At 41.5% G+C, this 24,566-nt stretch overlaps 1 protein-coding gene across 1 annotated transcript in view; it reads right to left on the bottom strand.

The window, feature by feature from the left end:
• EFCAB6 (EF-hand calcium binding domain 6) overlaps positions 1-24,566 on the bottom strand; it is a 146,067-nt gene that overhangs the window by 21,409 nt on the left and 100,092 nt on the right. The window contains exons 21-25 of the mRNA XM_070947318.1: positions 23,698-23,816; positions 19,687-19,875; positions 13,229-13,384; positions 9,182-9,380; positions 7,406-7,594 (exon numbers count right to left, since the gene is read on the bottom strand). Of these exons, the coding sequence (XP_070803419.1) occupies positions 7,406-7,594; positions 9,182-9,380; positions 13,229-13,384; positions 19,687-19,875; positions 23,698-23,816 (852 nt within the window). The remainder of the gene's footprint in view (positions 1-7,405; positions 7,595-9,181; positions 9,381-13,228; positions 13,385-19,686; positions 19,876-23,697; positions 23,817-24,566) is intronic.

The raw sequence follows: 24,566 nt of genomic DNA, 5'->3' as shown, positions 1-24,566 counted from the left end.
ATTTAGGGAAGCCAAACTGATTTAATTTTGTTTTAATTCTTTTTAATTTTTATACTGTATGTGTTTTAAATTTTGGCTGTTCACCGCCCTGAGTCCTTCGGGAGAAGGGCGGTATACAAATTTAAATAATAAATAAATAAATAAAATAAATAAGTGAGTTTTGCCCCATTTTACGACTTCCTTGCCACGGTTGTTAAGTGACTCACTGCGGTTGTTAAATTAGTAAGACGGTTGTTAAGCGAATCTGGGTCCCCCATTAATGTTGCTTATTAGAAGGTTGCAAAAGATGATCACATGACCCTGAGACACTGCAACCGTCATAAATACGAACCAGTCGTCAAGCTGGTAAAATGACATGACCATGGGGATGCCACAAAAGTCATAAGTGTGGAAAATGGTCATAAGTCATTTTTTCAATGTGATTGTCACTTCGAATGGTCACTAAATGAACTGAGCCCCAGTGTTATTTCCACTTTTGGGGCACTTGGCATTCAAATCCCAGTTGCAAAAGGACAACTCCCTGGAGACAGGGAATGTGTCCATCTCTTGCATGCAAGCCTACCAAAGCACCTGATCTGTATTGCAAAAATAAAATATGCTGGATTAAGAGGTTTCTGCCTGGATCCAATAGGGTCCACTCATGTTCTTAGACAGTCACCCAGGTCATTGAGTTAGATATATTTCTTGAAGCATTCTATTTTCTCTGTATTTATTTAAAAGGAAGTTTGGGGTTTTCCCCCTTTAAATGGGACTGTTATATTGAATGCACCAAAAATATACCCAAAAAAAGGCAGACTAAATTCTACCTAATCTTTTTTCAGGGGACGTTCCTTTTCAATTCAAGGTCGAATTCTTCTGAAGCGAATACAGTATTTGCAAAATCAATCCCTACACATAAATGGATTTCCCCCATGGATTATTCTTTTAAATTTAGAAGTGTATGCTTCAAAATGCTAAAAGAATTGATAGCAGTATCACCATTCTTATCCTCTTCCAGTGTCTGCTCCACTGCTGAGGAAGAAAATTGTTGGCTGGTTCTGCCTTCTTGAAGGGCACAACCAATTCCTTGCAAGTTATTATCTTGTGTGGAAAGGTTCAAGTTCAGCAAGGGAAAACGCTTAGGAATTAGGAGAATTGAATGAAGATTCAGAACTTGCTTACCATCACAACTTAGAGATAGCAAAGCAAAGTCCCCCAACATTGCAGGGAACTCTACAATGTCAGATCTATAATAGCAGAAAATTAAAAAGTCCCGTTTGTTGTGTGTTGGATTACAACACCCGTAATTCCGAGCCAGTGGGATCAATGCTAGGCATGACTTAGTCTTATAGAATAGTCTCGCCTTGACTACTGCAACGCTCTCTACATGGGGCTCCCCTTGAAGAGCACCCGGAGGCTCCAACTGGTCCAGAACGCAGGAGCGCGGGTAGTGACGGGAACAGCATGGCGCTCCCATGTAACACCGCTCCTGCGCAAGCTGCACTGGCTCCCGGTGGTCTTCCGGGTGTGCTTCAAGGTGTTCGTCATCACCTTTAAAGCGCTCCATGGCATAGGGCCTAGCTATCTTCGAGACCACCTGCTGCTACCGACGACCTCCCATCGACCCGTGCGCTCCCATAGAGAGGGCCTCCTCAGAGTGCCATCAGCCAAACAATGTAGGCTGGTGACCCCCAGGGGGAGGGCCTTCTCTGTGGGGGCACCTGCCCTCTGGAATCAGTTGCCCCCAGAGATAAGGAGAATCCAAGACCTCAGCGCCTTCCGCTGTGCCCTTAAAACCCACTTTTTCCAGCAAGCCGGGCTGGTTTAAGAAGAAATTTTTAAATGTTTTAATTGGTTTGTGATTTTTAATTTTTGGGCCAAATTTATATATATTTTAATTGTTTTTTAATATTTGTATTTCATGTTCTTAATTCTGGCTGTACACCGCCCCGAGTCCTCAGGGAGAAGGGCAGTATATAAATTGGAAATAAAATAAAATGAAATAAAATAAAAATAAAATACCAGATTGAAGAATATTGCTTTAAAAGGTAAAGATAAAGGTTCCCCCTATGCTAGTCATTCCCTACTCTAGGGGGCGGTGCTCATCTCCGTTTCAAAGCCAAAGAGCCAGCGCTGTCCAAAGACATCTCTGTGGTCATGTGGCCGGCATGACTAAATGCCAAAGGCGCACGGAACACTGTTACCTTCCCACCAAAGGTGGTCCCTATTTTTCTACTTGGATTTTTTACCTGCTTTCGAACTGCTAGGTTGGCAGAAGCTGGGACAAGTAACGGGAGCTCACCCCATTACGCGGCACTAGGGATTCGAACCGCTGAACTGCCGACCTTTCGATCGACATGCTCAGCGTCTTAGCCACTGAGCCACCGCATCCCTAATATTGCTTTAGCAATTATGAAAAATGTACATGTTAAATTTATAACCCATTTTACTCAAGACAGAGTATATTTCATTTCATTTTTACAACAACCTCCCTGTAAGTATCTGGGCCAAAACAGCCATAGCGACCCAACAGCTGATGGCAGACTTGCACTGCCTTTTCCTGGCTGGAGATCCAAGATCTCCCAACCGATCCTTCAATTAAGTCAAGCTAGATTGAACCCTCATTTTACAGTTCTCTTATTTTCAAGACTCAAGAGATTTTTGAGCCTTGGTCATGCTAGTATCCAATCATTATATTGTTCCCTGTTACAAAGACGCCTCTGTCTAGCTTCCTTTGGTGACTTCACACCTTGCTTGAAAATTAAATACACGTTAAAAATGCAAATAGAGTAGAAACACTTTGGAAGTAATTAAAACCAAAATGAATTCAGAAACACTATGACATTGCAACTCTAATAAATATGCAATCTAATTTGACCAATTTGACTAATCTAATCGGAATCCTGACACTTTGCATAGGGATTATAGGTAGATAGAAAACACCCTGTGCTTTTGCAAGTCAGCCTCCGACTGAGCCTCATGCAAAATGGAAGCTAACGAAAAATAATGTTGAGCATTTAAAAAGAAAAAAAAAAGGCATGAGGGTGATGGGGATGGCAACTGGTTCATATTTATGACCGTTGCTGTGTCCCAAGGTAATCCTTGACTTATGAGCACAACTGAGCCCCAAATTTATGTTGCTAAGTGAGAAATTTGTTAAGTGGGTTTTGCCCCATTTTACAACCTTCCTTGCCACAATTGTTAAGTTAATTACTGCACTTATTAAATTAGGAACACGGTTGTTAAGTGAATCTGTTGTTGTTAGTTGGGAAGTCGTGTCCGACCCATCGCGACCCCATGGAGAATGTTCCTCCAGGCCTTCCTGTCCTCTACCATCCTCTGGAGTCCATTTAAGCTCACGCCGACTGCTTCAGTGACTCCATCCAGCCACCTCGTTCTCTGCCGTCCCGTTCTTCTTTTACCTCAGTCTTTCCCAGCATTAGGCTCTTCTCCAGTGAGTCCTTCCTTCTCATTAGGTGGCCAAAGTATTTGAGTTTCATCTTCAGGATCTGGCCTTCTAAAGAGCAGTCAGGGTTGATCTCCTCTAGGACTGACCGGTTCGATCGCCTTGCTCCTTAACTTTTCTTGTCAGAAGGTTGAAAAGGGGAATCACGGCAACCATCATAAATATGAATCAGTTGCCAAGCATTTAAATGTTGATCACATGATCATGGCGATTTTCAGTGCCGTTGCAAGTTTGAACGGTCACTAAATTGAACTGTTGCAAGTCAAGGACTGCCTGTATTTTCATGGTAGGAACAGAGTGTAAGAAAATTGTCCTCTACCAGGACTGTGTGCCAGAGCAGGTCATCAAGCAGATTCATTCCAATGAGGTAGCAAGGTGATATCAGGATATTTTCCACGTGGAATTGCATCACTAAACTTTTACATTTTATTTTATAAATGTGTTGCTCTGTATGTAGGAAGCGAACGTTGCCAGAAAGTCATTTTAGCATAGCTCTGTCTGTCCCTAGTATGCTTTTTCCCCCCTAAAAGGAGATATTTTCTGCTGACAAGATACCAGTCCCACCTATTCAATAATAGCTATTGTTATTTATGCTAATTTGTGTTAATGGCTATGGAACCAGAATATTTATTTCATCCTCCCCATAACTCAATTCTACCAAGTTCTCCCAAATCAGATCAACAGGAAAAATGTCTGAATAATCATATTAAAGGCTGAAAATGGCTATTCTTTCCTTCTTCTATTAGGCAGCAGACTTTTCATTAAAATATTAGTTAAGAATCACTCTGGAGATGATGAACTGGCTTTTATTGCACTGAATGTACTTCCCTGTTTCATATGTGCCACTGCGATGTATGATTTTTTTAAAAAAAAATTGATTATATACTGCTTTGTTTTTAGTCCCAAATTATGTATTTGGGAAATTCTTTGCTGCTCAAAATCAGCAGACTGACGCAACCAATAAGCCTTGTTAATAAATAAAATAAAAAAAAAATACAAATAAGTATGTTCAGTTTGGATTTGGCTGAATTCTGGATCATGAAGTTGAAAAAAGTCATATACAGTATACTAGGATGTACCCCAGGAAGACTGCTTTATAGCAGCCTTCCTGAACGGAAATCTCTCCGGATCTTTTGACTTTCAGCATTATTATCAGCTTCAGGCAAAATGGTTGGTGGTGGAAGGAAGTAGAATCTGTAATCTGGATGAGATCCACTTGATATAGTCAGTTTTTGATCTGACCTATAAACCTTGGACGTAAAGCCGAATCGTATAACCTATTTTTAAGAAGATGTTGGATAACCATGTGTCTGAAGTGGTGTAGGGTTTCCTGCCTGGGCAGGGGGTTGGACTAGAAGACCTCCAAGGTCCCTTCCAACTCTGTTATTCTATTCTATTCTATCTTCAGTTTGCTGATTTTCATCTGCTTCATCACTTTCTCTAGAGAGCTTAGAGGTAGCTGTCTAATATTTCCTCATCCAGGGGGAAATGAAAAACACAATTCGGTATCACAAAGAGAGATGATGGTATATCTCCTTCAAATACTGAAGTGCAGAGATAAAAGAATAGAATTTAGTGAATTGAACAATTCAAGTATTATAGGTCAAATCTACGTCATGAATTACATGAAACTACTGTATCATGTTCCAAATGTTTACCTATCCTGTTTCCCCGAAAATAAGACATTTCCTGATAACAAGCCCAATTGGGCTTTTGAGGGCATGTGCTAAAATAAGCCTCCCCCCAAAAATAAGCCCTCCCTGAAAATATTGAAACACAGAGCTGGAAATCAGGTAAGACGGCAAGAGGAGCCCCATCTTACTCCATGCACCCCAATCTGCCTCCGATAACCTCCCACCGGCCAACACGCTCCCACAGAGAGGGTCTCCTCAGGGTGCCGTCTGTCAGGCAATGTCGGCTGGCGACCCCCCGGGGAAGAGCCTTCTCTGTGGGGGCACCCGCCCTCTGGAATGAGCTACCCCCAGGGATACGACTAATCCCGGACCTCCGGACCTTCCGCCGGGCCCTGAAGACTTTTTTATTTCAGCAAGCCGGGCTGGGTTAAAAAATTTTAATTGGGTGAATTTTATGGGTAACGGGGTTTTAAATTGGAGAAGCCTAAGATAATTTAATTTTGTTTTAATGTATTTTAATATTCGTATTGTGTGTTTTTAATTCTGGCTGTTCACCGCCCCGAGTCCTTCGGGAGAGGAGGCGGTATAAAAAATTTAATAAATAAATAAATAAAAATAATAAGACCTCCCCGAAAATAAGGCCAAGCACTTATTTCGGGGTTCAAAAAATATAAGACAGGGTCTTATTTTCGGAGAAACATAGTAGCTTTATCAAAAATTCACTCAAGGACAATACACTGTTCACCAAGTACCTATGGATGTTAAAGAAAAAAGTATAAATAAAATTTAAAAATAAAAAACCTTTTAAAAATTCACTCAAGGTGAATTGGACTCCTTGTAACCATCTAGATAACCCCATGTAGCTTCCTCAGCAATAATAAAGAAGTTGCCATTGCTTTATTCTGGCATGTTTCCTAGATTTCCCCCTCCAGTTCTTGATAGTTTTTTTATGATCAGCCAAAATAAGCTATACTGTAGTAGCCTCAGGTAGCATATTTGTCAGATTAAAGAACAGCTGATTTCTACAAGTATAGGAAGCAAAGAGTTTTTATTGGTTTATTGGTTTGCTTTAATAAGTACAGAACAGTTCTTGAGGTTCGTGGTGTAATTCAGAAGTGGTGGGAAGCTTACTCTTCCCTTAGATGAAGAATTCTGAAGGGATGTCTGAATGCTAGCCTGTGTAGGGTTAATTTCTCATGTAATTAGGAAAGAAATAGGGCTAAAACTTATAATAATTTTTTTTAAAAAAACCCACTCCATTAATGGAAACTCGACAACTGTTGGGTCATTGTTTCAAAGATTATTTGCCTACCTAAATAGAGAAATAGAATGACCATAGGTGGGCAAAAAATCAGTGGGAGTGGGAGCAAGCCAGCATCCTGTTGGCTTTTCCATTGACTTTCCTGGGAGAGAGAGAGCATTGGACATGTCAATCACATGAGTATGGCTGACCGTGGCAGCGCAGAGGCATGGCATCACTGATCAAATAACATTGCCAAATTTCCATCCCACAGGAGTTGTGGGTCCCTGGTTTGGGATGTTAAGTTAGCCCATCTGACGTAACGTTGATTCAAAAATTGTTGCCTTCTGATACAATTTCGCCCAACTGAAGGTTACAAACCATCAAAAGAATTTTAGTAGTATATACTACTACTACTACTAAATATACTAAATGCTACTACATAAAGTATATATGTTTAGGTTTTCTGAAGTAGAATGGCCTTTGGTGGGGGTGAGAAGTTGTATAGCTGTTCAGTATGCTTTCAGCAGGAAATCACTCAAGTGAATGAAATAGGTAAAAAGTATCCCTGTTTTAAAGAGATTTGGAATAGGGAAGAAGTCCAGAGATCTGTTTCCCTTTGATGGGAATAAATTTCCACTTGTCCATCTCCAAACAGTCCAGGGGATGAATAGGTCTTGCCTCCACACCTATTAATAGGAGGCTTTCCGCTGAACATACCCAGACATACAAATACGTATAACCTGGATCAGTCCCCTCCCATCCAGACCAATTGCATTCCATTTATTTAAACCCAGGGAATGCTGGATAAAGTTTAAAGACACCCACTGACCCCCCTTGTGCTTTGGATTGGAAAGGCTGAGCAAAGTAGGTTCAATAGGGAGTAAGTAGGGAATAGTGCTTTCGCAAGGGTTAGTTTTGCTTCTTGATCTGGCCTTGTGAGTTCAAGCCATTTGGAAACAGACCAACATTGTTAATTTCTCAAATGCATGGATCCCTAATATTGCAAAATAAAGCCGTTTCTGCCCCCAGCTGCTTCCACTGCTCTTCCCTACCACGTACGGTAGAAGTGACTGACATCCTTACCTCTGAGAGGAGGTTGAATTTTTGCAGGAAATGTTTCCAGTCAATGGAATGTTCGCCACGAAGTCGCTGCAGTTTCAGAAGATGGCTAAACTGCTTCTCTGAAAGCGTGAAACAGAAATGGTGCAGCACCTGCCGGAAATCAAGAGTCGAAATTGTCCCAGTACGGTCCTTATCAAAAGCAGAGAAGGCCTGTGGGGAAGAAACAAGCAAAGTAGCTAAAAAGAAGCTGGTTTGAGACAATCTTATTCCTCTGTTAAAAAAAAAAAAGCTCACGCAGAATGTTTAGAAGGAGGGCATGCAAAATCTTCTTTCCTTCAACAAATATGCAACATACCAAATCGTGCAAAGAACCCTGTGAATTCTCGTCCCAGCACTTTATGAGCTGAGCTGTCTTAACAGCCTTTTCTCCCTGCAGGATTATTTCACCCGATTGGGGGGGATGGCTGTTTACAACAGTCGCCTATAGCAACCGACTCAACCGGAGAGCACTGGGCATTGGAAGATGGAGAGAGCTTTGAACAGCAGGGCAGCTGGGGAACTTTCCTGTATGCATTTCTAAACATGTGTGAATTAAACATCCATTCGTTTAATTTGGACAGCGCATTGATTTAGATTAACTGTCTGTGAGTACTAGCCTCCTGGCAGGTGTGTAGGCCTGTGCACAGAAACCGGGGTCCATGAATGAAGGCAAATATAGGTGTCCCAGAATAATGTTGCAGGATCCAATCTGGGTCGGTCACCAGGGCCAGAGGTTTAGTCTTCCGAGTTTTCGGACTTGTGTTGGAGCCCATCCTCAGAGAACCTCTCTCTCACCACAATGGGTGGCTTGGGCCCACTCTAACATTCAGCCCTGTGGATGCCAATGCATGCTTCAAAATTTTTAGCAAGGGGTTCTCTGCCCAGTTGCTGGGTGGGCGTGGCCTTGTCAGCCTCCTGCACCATGGTGGGGGAGGCGTTTTTGCCCTCCCCGGGCTCCGGAGGCTTTCCTCGAGCCTCTGGGAGGGTGAAAATGACCTCCACAGGCTCTGGAGGCCCTCTGGAGGCCTTCCCGAACTTCCAGTAGGCCCGTTTTTCGCCCTCCCCCGAGCTTCCGTGCACGCCCCGCACTTACCTGCATCCAAAACGGGCTGTGTGGGGACTCCTGGGAGGGGAGGGGTGGGTGGGGCCAGCCAGGAGTGGGATTTGGGGGTTCTCCAAACTGCACAGAATCTTAGCTAGAGGTTCTCCCGAACCCCTGCGAACCCCCAGCAGCCCACCCCTGAATCTGAATTAGAAACTTGTTCTCTTCCCCACCCCCAATCGATTTTCATGAACTGGGAAGCTTGGCAATGAAATGGCTCAACAGGATCAGAACATCACAAGCCCCACAATTTTAGGGCCTTAAGCTGAAGTTATTACTCTAACAACTGTTTAGAAGTAATGTGTGTTTTCATAGTCTTAGAGGCATGGTCTTGTCTCCCTGGGTGGTCTTCCCCAAGGAAAGCAGATATGAATATCCCTTTTGTCCAGGATTCAGTGGGGAGTTCCATGTTTGAGAAGGTACCATCCTGCGATAGGGGTGAAAAATAGACCTACTTCCTTAGACACAACAGACAATCGCAACCTTGTACCCGGGAACACTTTCTTGGCACCATTTCTGGAATCTTTTTATGCATTGCCCCGGCCCAATTTTCTATGTGCTTGGCGTCTCCTTGAAACACAAGTTGGATCACAGAATTTTCTCTTTCTCCACATGGGCATGGATGGTGGGCACTGAAGCCACTGCACAGTACTCACCTTGTACAGCAAATCGGAAGAATCTGTAACCATCTGTTTTATTTTAGCCATAGCTTCATCTATGCTGAGTTGGACAAAGCTGATTGGTGGTATGGGGGGCACGGTATGCCTTTTCTTGTATCTGAATGCTGCGCGGTCATCAATAACTCTTAGAAAATCAAAATACGAGAGCTTGTTCCCCTGTATATTAATTCCTAAACTGAGGAGGGAAAAAGTAAGACTGAAGATTTATTTCCCAAATATCATTTCTAAAATAATGGTTAATAATGCAATAGCAGTTTTGATACAGTTTGAGGGCTGCAACATGGCTAGCTAGCGCTGGCAGTCGTGTTTATCTCTTGCCTGCCAGCTGAAGGCTGTGCTTTGTTTTTGTTTTTCTTAGCGCTCAGCTACAATACTAGGAAATAAGCAATTATCTATTTGCATGCATTTAATCTGATTGTTTAGCTTTTGAATGTCTGCCTTGCATATCTCCTGGAATATGATGCTGGATAAAAATCCTAGGGAAAACAAAAAAAAAACTGAATCTAAACTCAAGGATCTATAGTATCTCAGTGACTAATGTCTGGATCCAAAGATAAGTTCTTTATTAAACTCAGAGCCAGTTTGATGTAGGGCAATGTTTCTTAACCTCAGCCACTTTAAGATGTGCTGTTTTCAATTCCCAGAATTCCACATGTTGGCTGAGGAGTTCTGGGAGTTGAAGTCTGCACATCTTAAAGTCAGTGGTGGGTTGCCCCCGGTTTGGACCGGTTCTATAGAACCGGTAGTAAAACCAGTGGGAGGCTCCGCCCACCGACCCTGACGTCATCAGAATGCTTCTGCGCATGCGCGCAGCCCCGTTGTGAACCGGTAGTAAAGGTAACTAGAACTCACCCCTGCTTAAAGTGGCTGAGGTTGAGGGAAACTGGTCTAGGGGCTAAACTGGGTTAGAAACCAAGAAGCTACGAGTTCTAGTCCCCCCTTTCGGCATGAATGCTGACTGGAAGACACTGAACCAGTTGGGCAAGATACCCCATTCTTGAAGTGGGAAATCTAAGAAGTGCAAGTCACCCATAATAGATAGTAAAATCATCTAAGATACATGACCCTGAAACTGGCTTTCTGTGAACTGGTGGCTATAGGAAGATTGGACCTGGTTAATACACAGATGTGGGGAATCCCAGAACTTTAGGCTAGAGGTGAAAAAATAACCTCCAAATGATTCCCCCATCTTTATAGGGATATCATCAGTGGTGGGATTCAAGTAATTTAACAACCGGTTCTCTGCCCTAATGATTTCTTCCAACAACCAGTTTGCCAAACTGCTCAGAAAGTTAACAACCGGTTCTCCCGAAGTGGTGCGAACTGGCTGAATCCCACCACTGGATATCATGTACAATCCTGGAAGCAGATTTGACTTAAGGGCATCATCACTCAAGACTGAGGTCACTTATACTGACTGCACCAACAAGCAATCCAACAGCATATTTTCATTTGTTTGGTTTTCACTGAAGGACAGTTACAGAGCATTCTTTCCAAAAATGATCGTTGCCAGAATGGCATACTAGATGGGTGGGAAACCGTTTTAACGAAGAGGTGCCAGAATGCAAAAAAAAAAAGAAAGATAAAAGCAGCAGAACGAAGAGCCCTCAATATTAGCAGCTCTGCGCCCCCCATAGCCCTTTAGAGAGCATTGTGTTTGCCTCTTGCAGCTGCAATGCTTAGCATAGGCCTGTGTCAAGCTGGCTCAAATACCAGAGAAACAGTGGGAAAGGAAATAATCAACACACTTCAGTGGGAGGAATAAATTGCCAAGTCGGTATTAACATTTGAGTAATAAAACCAAATGCATATGCTAATCTGCTCTATTATTTAAGGCAGGGTGGTGGAGAGAAAAAGCTCTTTTTGGTCTAGAAAGGAGTAGTTTGCAAAAAAAAAATTACAATGAATGGAAGTATTTATCATCAAAAAGTCTTTGAGGAAAAGAGCAGGCAGCAAAAATTCTTATTACAAGCTTAATTCAAAGGAGCATAATCACTTGATTTAAGGTAAAGTGAAAAGATTTTGTTTAGGTTTGGCTTCTCTTTCCAGACATCTTTCTAAAAGCAGAATAAAACATATTTCTTTGGAATTTCGCTCCTTTGGGAGTGAAATTTGCCTGAATCTCATATTCTTGAATAATTTATGCCATTTTAAGCCTACTTTAGCATAGAAAGGTAAGTGTATTTTGCTTTTAACAGTTCATTTGTGTTGTTTGCCTCAATTAGCTATCCCAGAGTCCTTGGGCTCACACAAAAAACTTCATGTTCTTTTGCTATACAAAATGCATGTATTTCCACAATAATTTAAGAATAGATTATTATTACTGCATGGTCTCAGGAGACGAGAAATAAAAAGAGTATTTCTTATCAGACCAACCATAGTAGGCAAAAGCATTCTCTCTGGAACTTTTGCAAATACTTGGACTGTTTCTTTCGACAGTTTTTGTACAGTATGTGTGAAATCGATCATGAAATTAAATTAAAAGGTAATTTGACTACTTTCTTAGATATTTAATTTGTTGCAGGGCCTTATACTTGAGCACCATAAAGTGAGATTTGCTGAAATTGTGCAGATATGTCTGAAGGACAAAGGTTATAAATAGAATGCAAGGGTGCAAAATATTTGTGGCATATATTAATCTATTAGTGAAATAATACACTGCTCAAAAAAATAAAGGGAACACAAGCAGAAGACATCCAAGATCTGAATGAATGAAATAGCTTTATTAAATACTTTATTCTTTACATACAGTAGTTTATACACTGCTCAAACAACTAAAGGGAACACAAAACTACTGTATATAACGAACAATAATAAGGCTATTAATAAGGCTATTTCATTCATTCAAATCTCGGATGTCTTCTGCTTGTGTTCCCTTTATTTTTTTGAGCAGTGTATATTCCAGTTATGAATTATCAATAAACTGGTAGATTAATAATTGAGTTCAAGGGCAAACAAACAGATGACTGATGGTCTAATTCTCTAAGCCAGGGTTTTTCAACCCTGGCAATCTGAAGATGTGTGGATTTTAACTCCCAGAAGAGAGAATTCTGGGAGTTGAAGTTCATACATCTTCAAGTTAGCAAGGTAAAGAAACACTGCTCTATGCAGTGAAACACAGATATCATGAGTGTAGCCTAGACCAAGAGGTCACCAACCTTTCGGACCTCAGGGACCACTAAATTCATAATTTTAAATCCAGCGGACCACTAATATGATCTGCCTAATGACTGGCTGGGTGGGCGTGGTTAGGTGGTCATGTGACTGGGTGGGCGTGGCCAACTCGATGTCACTCATGTCAAGGGGTGCTTCGCCTCTACTCATCCCTCCCCTCCCAGCCACTCCTCACCTGCCCGCCCGGGCTCCTTAGGGCCCCAACAGGAAGCAGTTGTTGGAGCTAAGCAGCTACCATGAGAAAGAATTGGCAAAACAGCTGGCTCAGTTCAAACTGGATCTGACTGAGAAGGAGGCTCAGCAGAAGCACCTCACTGAGGACTACAAGCATAGGCTTTCCAAGAAGAGGGAAGACCTGCAAGAGTGCAAGGCCAGGTACAGGCAACTGGAGGCTCAGCGGGCTGAGATAGTCAGCCAGTTCCAGGCCATGATGCAGTCCCACTGGAACAAGGCCCTCTTCTCTTTGCCACCAGCAGTGCTTCCATCCAGTCTTCGCCCAAAGCCACGCACCAGGAGGCTGAAGCAGACCCCAAGTCAGAATTTCTCCTCCCCTCCGACCCCGCAGAAAAAGACTCCAAAGGGGGAGACTCTCTGCAGTAACACAAAAGTTCATTGCACGTATTTGTCCCAGGGGGCGTAGTTTGATGATCCCTGATTTAGTACAATATAAAAAATGTAAATAATTTTTCTGCGGGCCACCAAAATTTTCTCGCGGACCACCAGTGGTCCATGGACCACCAGTTGGTGACCGCTGGCCTAGACCAAGTTCTTAAATCTGCTGATTGTATAGACGGTCAGTTGTTTTCTAAATAAGTCTAATTCCATTAAAGCTGTGTCAAATATAACAACCTGTACAGAAGTTCACTGTACTGTTCATAGCCAAGGGAACATTGAAAGTCTTCCAGTATCTTACGTAGGTTATCCACCGAAATGCAGCCTTCTTTGTGTTTATCCTGTTGCAAGAAGGCCCTGTGGAAGTCTTGGGAGAACTCATGATACTTCTCTCTGAAAGCAAGCCAAGTTTCAGTTACACTTTCTCATTAAAAACAATCTCTAGTTCCTCAGCTATAAAATTTAGATGCACTACAGGGCATTCCTTGCCTGGTCGAGGTTGTGTGAATGGGACATGGTTGGCCATCAGGAAACTACGCTTGCTTGCGGTGGTGATTCTTCAAATGCTTATCTAAACGTTATCCATTTGGGTTTGGTGTCAGTCTGCAAGCCTTTCTTAAAGGTAAAGGTAAAGGTTCCCCTCGCACATATGTGCTAGTCGTTCCCGACTCTAGGGGGCGGTGCTCATCTCCATTTCAAAGCCGAAGAGCCAGCGCTGTCCGAAGACGTCTCAGTGATCATGTGGCCGGCATGACTAAACGCCAAAGGCATATGGAACGCTGTTACCTTCCCACCAAAGGTGGTCCCTATTTTTCTACTTGCATTTTTTACGTGCTTTCAAACTGCTGGGTTGGCAGAAGCTGGGACAAGTAACGGGAGCTCACCCCGTTACACAGCACTACAGATTCGAACCGCTGCACTGCCGACCTTTCGATTGACAAGCTCAGCATCTTAGCCATTGAGTCACCGCATCCCTTGTAAGCCTTTCTTAGAATCTTCCAAAACTGATGGAGATTTTTTGGTAGAAAGCACACTCCATCAGCTTATGTACTCCTGATTTTGTCTCCTGCTCTTCCCCTCCATTTCCCAGAACCGCATGGAAAAAACAAACTGTATTGGCAGAAACAGGCATTTGGAAGGAGGAAGCAGGGTAGGTTTGTTATGTGAATGCAGAGAACACTATTCAAAGCACCAGAGATGCAGAAAAGCAGGTTTTCTTTCTCACAGCCTATGTGCATCCCACAAAAGCGTCATTAGAAAGCTTGCCAACCTGAAGACTGGGGCAGATAACCAATCTAATGGAAATAGGTGAATATAAGCCTCAGCTTTTACAGCTTTCATATGGGCGTCAGCATAACAATGGTTAAACAATGCTTAAACAATGGTTTAAGAAGGTAGGGCTATATCAGTGGTGAAATCCACATTTTTTTTACTACCTGTTCTGTGGGCGTGTCGTGGTGTGGCTTGGTGGGTGTGTTTTGGTGGGCTTGACAGAAGAAGGATACTGCAAAATCTCTATTCCCACCCCACTCCTAGGGGAAGGATATTGCAAAATCTCCATCCAGAGGTGGTATTTGCCGGTTCTCCAAACAACTCAAAATTTCCGCTACCAGTTCTCCAGAACCTGTCAGAACTTGCTGGATTTCACCCCTGGGCTATATCCCTGCCTGACAGGAGGACAATCTACCAATAGAAAAAGAGATGGTCTGCTCAAATATTGCTCTATTTGTTCACTGGTAACCCAGTCATGATAACTAAGATCATGGCTCCCAGCCCTCTCAATTCCTGGAAAATAGATGGGGAAGAAATGGAGGTAGTGACAGATTTTATTTTCCTGGGCTCCAAGATCACTGCAGATGGGGACCACAGCCAAGAAATTAAAAGGTGCTTGCTCCTGGGGAGGAAAGTTATGGCAAACCTAGACAGCATACTAAAAAGCAGAGACATCACCCTGCCAACAAAAGTGCTTATAGTCAAGGTTATGGTTTTCCCAGTTGCAAAGTATGACTGTGAAAGTTGGACTATAAGAAAGGCTGAGCACCAAAGAATGGAGGCCTTTGAACTATGGTGCTGGAGAAGACTCCTGCGAGTCCCTTGAGCTGCAAGGCGATCAAACTGGTCAGTCCTAGAGGAGATCAACTCTGACTGCTCTTTGGAAGACCAGATCCTGAAGATGAAACTCAAATACTTTGGCCACCTAATGAGAAGGAAGGACTCACTGGAGAAGAGCCTAATGCTGGGAAAGATTGAGGGCAAAAGAAGAAGGGGATGGCAGAGAACGAGGTAGCTGGATGGAGTCACTGAAGCAGTTGGTGTGAGCTTAAATGGGCTCCAGAGGATGGTAGAGGACAGGAAGGCCTGGAGGAACATCATCCATGGGGGTCGCGATGGGTCGGACACGACTTTGCAACTAACAACAACAACAGCAACAAATCTTCTTCCTCAATAATAGTGAATTCTGATTTGTAATAAGGATGAAAATGCGCAGCTGCACTTACATGAGCAGTGGGCACACATGTGCCTGCAAAGCTCCATTGGAGCAAGTGGAGATGCATGTGGCCACCGCTTGCATAAATGGAGTTGCATGCGTGCGCTCGCCCACCACTCGTGCAGATCCATCCCCTCTCGCCCCCACTCCCACCAGTCTGCAAAGCAAGAAAGTTTGGGGAATGCTGATTTAAAGTACCATATAAATCTCCAACATGACATCAGCAGCAAAACTCTTGTGTCCTTTTGGATGCATGAGACATGCCTAAGCAGTTAAAATGCTGTCTGCGTTGCCTGAAAACTAGCTTCTAGTACATGCTAACCATGAAAAAAAGGTAATCACAATCTACTTTCTCTCTTTATTTTTAGAAAATCAAGACAGCCATTTCTTGGACTGAGTAAATGGTTGCCAAGCAGTAATTATTCCAATCGTGGCCAAAAAAAAAAAAATTAAAATCCCAAGTACCAAGTATATGTTGGTTGGTTAGCCAGGCGGCCAAAACAAAACATGTTTTTAAAAAATCACTTCACTTGCCAATGTTTTGAATTTCTCTTGAAATACAGGACAATCCCTTTTTAAAGATTTCTAATTTGGGATATTTGTTCCTTTTGAGCTAAAACAAAAGAAATATATATACATCCAGATTGCCTCTTTCTTGAATTCAAAGTTTCTCAGAAGCCTTTGTCAACTGAATTCTGGGCAAACTATAAGCTAAGAAACATATTTTATAAAACATTTGGGCAAAATGGAGAGAACAACTAGTGGCTCAGTGGCTAAGACACTGAATTTGTCGATCAGAAAGGTCAGCAGTTCGACAGTTCGAATCCTAGTACAGGTCTCCTGCGTGAGCAGAGGGTTGGACTAGATGACCTCCAACGTACCTCCCAACTCTGTTACTGTTACTAATTTACAGGTTTCTCTGTCTTATAGAGGCTGAATAAAGGAAGATCCATTGTATTACAGAACACCAAAGACTATTAAAATGATTTAGGGAGCTTCCTGTTTTGTTTTGTTTTGTTTTGTTTTGTTTTGTTTTGTTTTGTTTTGTTTTGTTTTGTTTTGTTTTGTTTTGTTTTGTTTTGTTTTGTTTTGTTTTGTTTTGTTTTGTTTTGTTTTGTTTTGTTGTTTTGTGTTTTGTTTTTTGTTTTTTGTTCTGTTCTGTTTTGTTTTTGCCATCTTTAATGAAGGAGAATAGGGTAGCCAAATTTTGGTTTTGTAGTTATATGTGAAACAGAAGAGACATTGATATAAGGGTATCAAGGAGCATTAAAAGGTAGCCACCAATCATACCAATTGCTTTGGATTGTTTTGGTGCCATACTCATTGTGAGGGTGGAAGGAAAATCCACCCCAATTGATATCTCACAGAAAAAAAAATAACAACTTTCCCCAAATTGGTGTCAACTTTCCCCAAGTTGGTGCCAGCCATGTTTCCAGAAAATTCTTAGAGAAACAAATGGAGGCTATTGGGTCAGAGAAGGATCATGCAGAATCGATTCTTAATTCTCTCTGGAGAAGTCCTTATCTTTTGCCTTCTTTTAGACCAGTGGTTCTCAACCTCAGCAATTTAAAGATGTATGTGGACTCAGCTCTTAGAATTGCAAAGCCACCATGTGTGAACTTCAGCTCACAGTTCCCCAGCTGCAGGGGTGAAATCCAGCAGGTTCTGACAGGTTCTGGCGAACCGGTAGCGGAAATTTTGAGTAGTTCGGAGAACTGGCAAATACCACCTCTGGCTGGCCCCAGAGTGGGGTGGGAATGGAGATTTTGCAATATCCTTCCCCCAAGAGCAGGGAGGGAATGGGGATTTTGCAGTATCTTTCCCCTGCCACACCCACCAGGCCACACCACACCCACCAAGCCACGCCCACAGAACCGGTAGTAAAAAACATTGGATTTCACCACTGCCCAGCTGGCATGCCGACTGGGGTATTCTGGGGGTTGAAGTGCATCCACATTGTTGCTGAGGTTGAGAAACACAGGTTTAATTTCACAGAAATAACTATACCTGCAATAATGTTTCTAGGAATGGGGAAATCTAAAACCTTTCTTTCTATGAGAATGGCCACCAGAGGAATGATTAATGGATAGAGGAGATAAACAGAGATACAGAGATTGAAGAGATAGAAAAGTAAAGAATTACAGAGACAGATGACAGTGACAGAGTTGGACAAATACTGCAAAGAGACAAGTAATTTAAGGCAAAAGATATTCAGAAATGAGAGTGTGAGCGAACTTAGGCAGGGTTCAGTGTACCTATATTTACAGAGGCTCATTTTATTCTTTAAGAAAAATTCCCCGGGTTATTGTTTCATAAATATTGCTTTACCAGATTCCGCAATGCCTTCAAGAATGGAAAAACTTCTAATGTACTTATTTCACTGGAAAAGTTGGGATACATTCAGAGATATATCTGCTTTGAAAATAGCTGACGCTTAACTGAATAGCATAATGAAACATTAGCATAGGAAATGTTTTATGGCATGTAGTTATTATGTCATTAGCGCTGTTTGGTTTTATGCCATAAAATGCCAAATTTCAGTTCCACGGGGGTCCTGGATTTTGGAGGCATGCTGTAAATTAGCTCATTTGACGTAGTTTGGTTCAAAAAGTTTTGCTATATGATGCAGAGCTTCTCCCAGTTAAAGGTTATAGGAATCAGAGCTTTAATAGTATATACCTAGATAGACTTTAACCAATGATGAAATCCTCTGAAGTCTGCTACCAGTTCTGTGAGTCTGCTACCGAGACTAAGGTGTGCCTGTGCACCGCTAAAAAAGGAACATTTTGAAGACTCCCGAGTCTGCAAAGGTAAGTAGAACAGCGGGGGTGGGGGGGAATCCGCTTTGCCATGTGATTTAGATTAGCTAGAAAGCAGGAAATCCGACGATTCTAGCTAATATAAATTGCGCATCACAGCTGATCGTTGCCTAGCAGATCATCGAAAATACCAGTTCGCCCGAACCTGTAGCATTTTTTACTACCAGTTCGGGAGAACCAGTCCGAACCAGTAGCATTTCACCCCTGACTTTAACCTTTTTTTCAGCAAAACAAGGCTTATTCCCAAGAAAATATGTGTCCGCCTCCAGGCTGCAGAAACAAAATTATTTTCGATTATGTGTATCATATATTGATTTCTGTCAACTAAAAATACAAACCTGTACATAGCACACAATATCTGGACTGGCAAACTGGGGCTTATTTTTTATTCTAATGTAACCATGAACTGAGAGCCAGATTGGTATAGTGCCGTGATGACGAACCTGTGGCATGTGTGCCGGAAGTGGCATACAGAGCCATTTCTCCAGACACGTGAGCCACCACCCATTGATTTTCTGGGTTCCGGCGTGCCAGCCAGCTGGTCTTCATGCCCACGGGAGCGCCAGAAAACGGAAGAGCAGCTGCCCCGGTGCGCATGCATGTGCTGAGTAGCTGCTCTTCTGGTTTCTGGCACGCACATGTGCTCCGGTCACCTGGTCTTCCGGTTTCTGGCACGCTTGTGCTTGCAAAGACCAGCTGGCTGGTGCACATGCGTGCCAATGGTGGGTTGCCCCTGGTTCAGACCAGTTCTATAGAACCGGTAGTAAAATCGGCGGGAGGCTCCACCCACCGATCCCGACATCATCAAGAAGCTTCTGCACATGCACAGAACCGGTAGTAAAAGTAAGTAGAACCCACCCCTGATGCGCGCACCAGAAACCGGAAGATCATCTTCCTGGCGCGTGCATGCGCACTGGGTGGCTGATCTTCCGGTTTCTGTCACACGCACATGCGCGCACCACCATTTTGGCATTCAGTGCCGAAAAGGATCGACAACACTGGTATAATGGTTAAAGCCACAAATCCAGCTGGGATGACCCTGGGCCAGTCAATCTTTCTCAGCCCTCAGAACCAGGCAATGGCAAGGCACTTCCGAAAAACTTGCCAAGAAAACTGTAGGGACTAGTCCAAGCAGTCATCAGGAGCGAAAAATTGACTTGAAGGCACCCAAAAAATATGAAATACTATCGTGGCACTGACTGAAGTAATAACAGAAATATTAATTACTTGCTTCACCATTAAAGTAACATGCAAAGCTATCTAAAGGGGCTTCCAGCAAAATCAATGAAATGACCTAATTGTGCCACTGGTGATGACACATTCCTCTTCAACTCAAATATATAAGAATGGTGATCAAAAAAAGTTACCTGGTTGTTATGAAAAGTTACCTGATCTTATTTATGATTTCATTGATGTCAATATGTTTCTTTTCATCTCTTTTGTAATGTTCCATAAAGTGTGGGTAGTTATCAGCTGAAAACTGCTTATTGAGGCCACTGTCAGGAGGTATATTCTCCACACCCATTTTTTGCAGGAAATCTTGATGCGTAAGATAGCCTTTTGCATTCAGATCATACCTTTTTAAAAATTCAGAGAATACAAAGTAGTTTTATTCATTGCTTTATTGGCCCTGTATATGACAGAATCTTGAATTGTCTATGCTCGGTTTAGGATACAGTATTACACAGCTATACAAAAAATGTGCAAGATATATCAGAAAAGGAAATAAGTGTTTAACTAAGATACTATGCTTTATGTAATAGCCATAGGAACAATTTCTAGGAAATATCAAACTGTCAAACTATAGTTTGATTTTCTTCTTATGAATACTTACTGCAAAATTAGGATGGAGGAGGGGAATATAAGATTTGCCATAAGAAATGGATCATGGTCCATTTGTTAAGTGTGGACTTTGCATAATGGTTATTTATCTCTGGAATATCACAAAGCATGGACATGATATCCATAGGAGACATTTTTGTCTTGCTATTCACTGTTAAACTAATGACCATCACATTGATCTGCATTCTAGTTATATCTAGATATTTTTTATTTTTCCTTGTTTCTTTCCTTGTTTTATTATTTTTCTCTTGCTTTGCTTAAATTTCATTTTTTATTTCTTAATTGTTTATTGTTGTGACCTACCTAAAATAGTCCCATGGTGAGACAGGCAGCAGATACTAATGCTAATACTAATATTAATACTCCTACTCCTCCTACTCCTACAACTCAATAATAACAATAACAATAACAATAAGAATAACAATAATAATAATAATAATTTGTGACAACCTAGAAAAGCAAAGAGCCTTTGCTAAAGGAGGGAACTAGGAAGTCCCTGAAAACAACAAGATCGAAAACAGAATATTGAAAGGAAACAATTGAACATTGAGTTTCTAACTGGAAAAAGAAGTCAATGCATAGTCAATACCTGAAGGACACTAAAGGAAAGGAAGATAAAAAGCTAACATGGAACTGGTTGAGATCAGGGATGCTGAAGAAAGAAACTGAAGGCTTCATTTTGGCTGCTCAAGAACAAGCCTTGCAGACTAATTCCATGAAAGCAAAAATTCAAAATTCAGCATGTCAGTAACAACAGAAAACGTCGCTTATGCAACGAGAAAGATGCAACAGTGCATCACCTTTCCCAGTGCCTGCAAAATTTCACAGACTGATTACCTACAACGTCATGACTGAGTTGCCAAAATCATACATGGAAGCTTTGCCAGAAGTTTGGGTTCGAATGCACTAAAAATCACTGGGAACACTAAGTTGACAAAATTCCTGAAATTTTGCCAAGATCCTGTGGATCCAAACAGACAGACAAGTGGCCCACAACACACCTGACATCACTATTGTGAAAAAGAAAAAAGTCTGGTTCATTGATATTGCAATACCAGGTGATGCACAAATTGAAGTGAAGTGAAGCTTTTTTTAATAGAAGCCCTGATAAAATGGATTCTAGGATTATTTATTATTTTAAAGTTATTTTCACTTTGTGCTTTGAAGAGTTGGGCAGAGACGGACGAAGTCAGGACAAAACTAAATTTCATTGTTCAAATTTTAGTAAATTAATACGATGTGCTTATGTGCGCGAAAAGTCCATCAAATAGCAACTTCAAATCAAAAAAAACTAATGAGGTTCAATGTAACTTTACATTGAAATTTCACCCAGCCTTAGTAAATAGGACACATTTTGTTAGTGAATTTCTGGCTTAATCACAATTTGTTTTGCATCCCAGTCAAGTAACCAGTCCATGGAAGGAAGTGCGAGCGAGAATAACTTTAAAAGTTTAGCAAATAGCCTTGTTTCTTTGCTTGTTTTAAAACAAAAGTGTGAATGTGGTTAATGGTTTTTGGGCAGATTTTGAATAAATGGCTTGTTTGCAGCAAAACAATATTCTTGGGTAGGAAAAAATCCAATTATTTGATAGCTGTCAATACGTGAGCTATGTTACAATGACAATAAGATTTCTCTAAATAATTTTTATTTGCAGAACATTTGGCTTGCTTCGGAGTCAAAAAGCTCAAGGCATTTTATATTCTAATACTGAGCAAACAAATTCTGACTGATGTTAGAAAGAGTGATATTTTATTTGAAGTGCTAGGAAGGTATGTGTGTGTGTGTCTCAAGGAAACCAGACTGAGACACATCTTCCTCGTTCTATCTCCCTATAGATATATACATCTAGTTGTGTTCATTTGTGCATCTATATTTACATATACACAAAGCTAATTATATATATAAATTTAAAGATCAAACATACACGATAAACAAATTTTAAAAAAAACAAATTTGTGTTACTGCCCTGTTTCTTTTTAAATCTTTAGTTATCCTTGCCACTGGCTGTCACATCATAACAACACAATAGCTATAATTTTTGCCTCGTAAACAGAAGGTTCCTGGTTCAAACCCTAGTAAAAATGTGCCTTTTAAAAGATTTCCATTGTTCTTTCCCTAAGTGCCCCACTTTTACTTGAACTTTTTTAAAAAGAAGCCCAGTGTTGCATTTTGAAATGGTGCATCAAAAAAAAACCCCAATTAAAAAAAAAAAGTAGGATAATCAGGGAAAGTGTAATAGTAATTTTTTTAAAAAATCAATTTTTTGCTGGGTTTTGAATCCAGAAAGCTTTGAAAAGTATTAGACTGTAGCAAATAATGACTCAACTGAAGGGACACCTTTAGAGCACTCCATGGCTTAGGACCTGGTTACTTACGGGACCGCCTACTACCACAAACAGCCTCCCACCGGCCGGTACGCTCTCATAGAGAGGGGCTCCTCCGGGTGCCGTCAGCCAAGCAGTGTCGACTGGCGGCCCCCAGGGGGAGGGCCTTCTCTGTGGGGGCACCCACTATCTGGAACGAGCTCCCCCCGGAGATACGGAGGATCCCGGATCTGCGCACTTTCCGCCGTGCTCTTAAGACCCTCTTATTTCAGCAAGCCGGCCTGGCCTAATTTTTCTCCCCTTTCTTTTAAATTTTTAAACTGAAATTTTAATTTGTTTTTAAATTATTGGGATTTTAAATTGTCGTGGGCTAAATTATTTAATTTGGTTTTAAATTGTTTCTAACTTTTGTACTTCTGTATTTTATCCTGTGCCTGTTCACCGCCCTGAGTCCTTCGGGAGTAGGGCGGTATACAAATTTAATAAAACAAACAAACAAACATAAACATAGTTGCTGTGCGATGCAGGCAATGAGATTCTGGGGTTAGATGCCAGAAACTGGAGACAACTATCTCAAATGGGCAAAAGTACTACTACAGGCATCCCAACAAAGAAAAGTGTTCTTCAAAAGCAGAACAGAAAAACATAGACTAAGGTCGCATTGATGGAGAGTGGGGGATTGACACAGACGGTCAATCCCCTAACCCTGAGCCTATTAAAAGGTAAAGTTTTTCCTCATAGATAAGTGCTAGTCATTCCCGACTCTAGGAGGCGGTGCTCATCTCCGTTTCAAAGCCGAAGAGCCAGCGCTGTCCAAAGACGTCTCCGTGGTCATGTGGCCGGCATGACTAAACGCCAAAGGCGCACGGAACGCTGTTAGCTTCCCACCAAAGGTGGTCCCTATTTTTCTACTTGCATTTTTTACGTGCTTTCAAACTGCTAGGTTGGCAGAAGCTGGGACAAGTAACGGGAGCTCACCCTGTTATGCGGCACTGGAGATTCAAACCGCTGAACTGCCGACCTTTCGATCGACAAGCTCAGCATCTTAGCCACTGAGCCACCGCGTCCTCTGGGCCTATTATGGAAGTGTAAATCAATGAGGCAAGTACAGATAAAACCATAGACATCATAGAGAGCAGTAGTTAAAAAAATTTAGAGATTTATTTCTCCTGATGTATATTAAAGTCTACAGGTAATGAGGGAAGGATATATTTTTTTAAATAAAGCCTTACCTTGTCCAAAGTTTTTCAAATTCTCTGGGGTTTATCGGGATACCACATCTAAAGAGAACGTCCTTCAAATCTTTTTTTGTAATTATGCCATTTCCATCTGCATCGTATTCATGGAAGTACTAAAACATGAAATATATTTAACAGAGACAAATGTTTAAAAGCATAAAAAGACAAATGTTATCTTCTATTCATAAACAATCATAAAAAAGAAAAATCAAAATTTCCTCTATGATCTCAAATAAGTAAAGGGCCTCAAAATCAGAAGTGAAAGATACAGTAATTGAGGAAGAGAAGTATATATCAACTGGACTACAACAAAGAAGAAGTTGAAACTAAATATTTGCCTGTAATGGTTTTAGTAGTTTTTCGAATTTCTACCTTTTTCTTCTTCTCTAGCAATAGCACTTAGACCTACTTAGACCTACCGCTTCACAGTGCTTTACAGCCCTCTCTAAGCAATTTACAGAGTCGGCATATTCCCTCTGCAATCTGGGTCCTCGTTTTACTGACCTCAGAAGGATGGAAGGCTGAGTCAACTTTGAGCCTGGTGAGATTCGAACTGCTGAGCTGCAGGCAGCCATCAGTCAGTCAGCAGAATTAGCCTGCAATACTGCACTCTAACTGCTGTGTCACCACTGCTTCCATTAACAAAATAGTGGAGACTGAAATTAAAAAGAGGTTTCTAAAGCTTAAACTCTAAAGATCTCTTATCTTATTGTAAAAAATAACAATGGTTTCTTTTTTATGGTTCATTTTCCATTAATGTTATACTGAGCACTAACCGTAACAACCTCAGTGATCTGTGTCCACTTGCTAATACTTGGTCCCTGCGTCAATTTTTTTTAAAATAAATTCCCTTCACTTGTTTC

This window comes from Pituophis catenifer, unplaced genomic scaffold, assembly GCF_029215685.1.
Source record: "Pituophis catenifer annectens isolate HBS135680 unplaced genomic scaffold, rPitCat1.0.hap2 SCAF_7, whole genome shotgun sequence".
NCBI classification, from domain to species: Eukaryota; Metazoa; Chordata; class Lepidosauria; order Squamata; family Colubridae; genus Pituophis; species Pituophis catenifer.
Note: the sequence above shows the minus strand (reverse complement) of the source record. Positions and strands in the feature narration are given on the sequence as shown.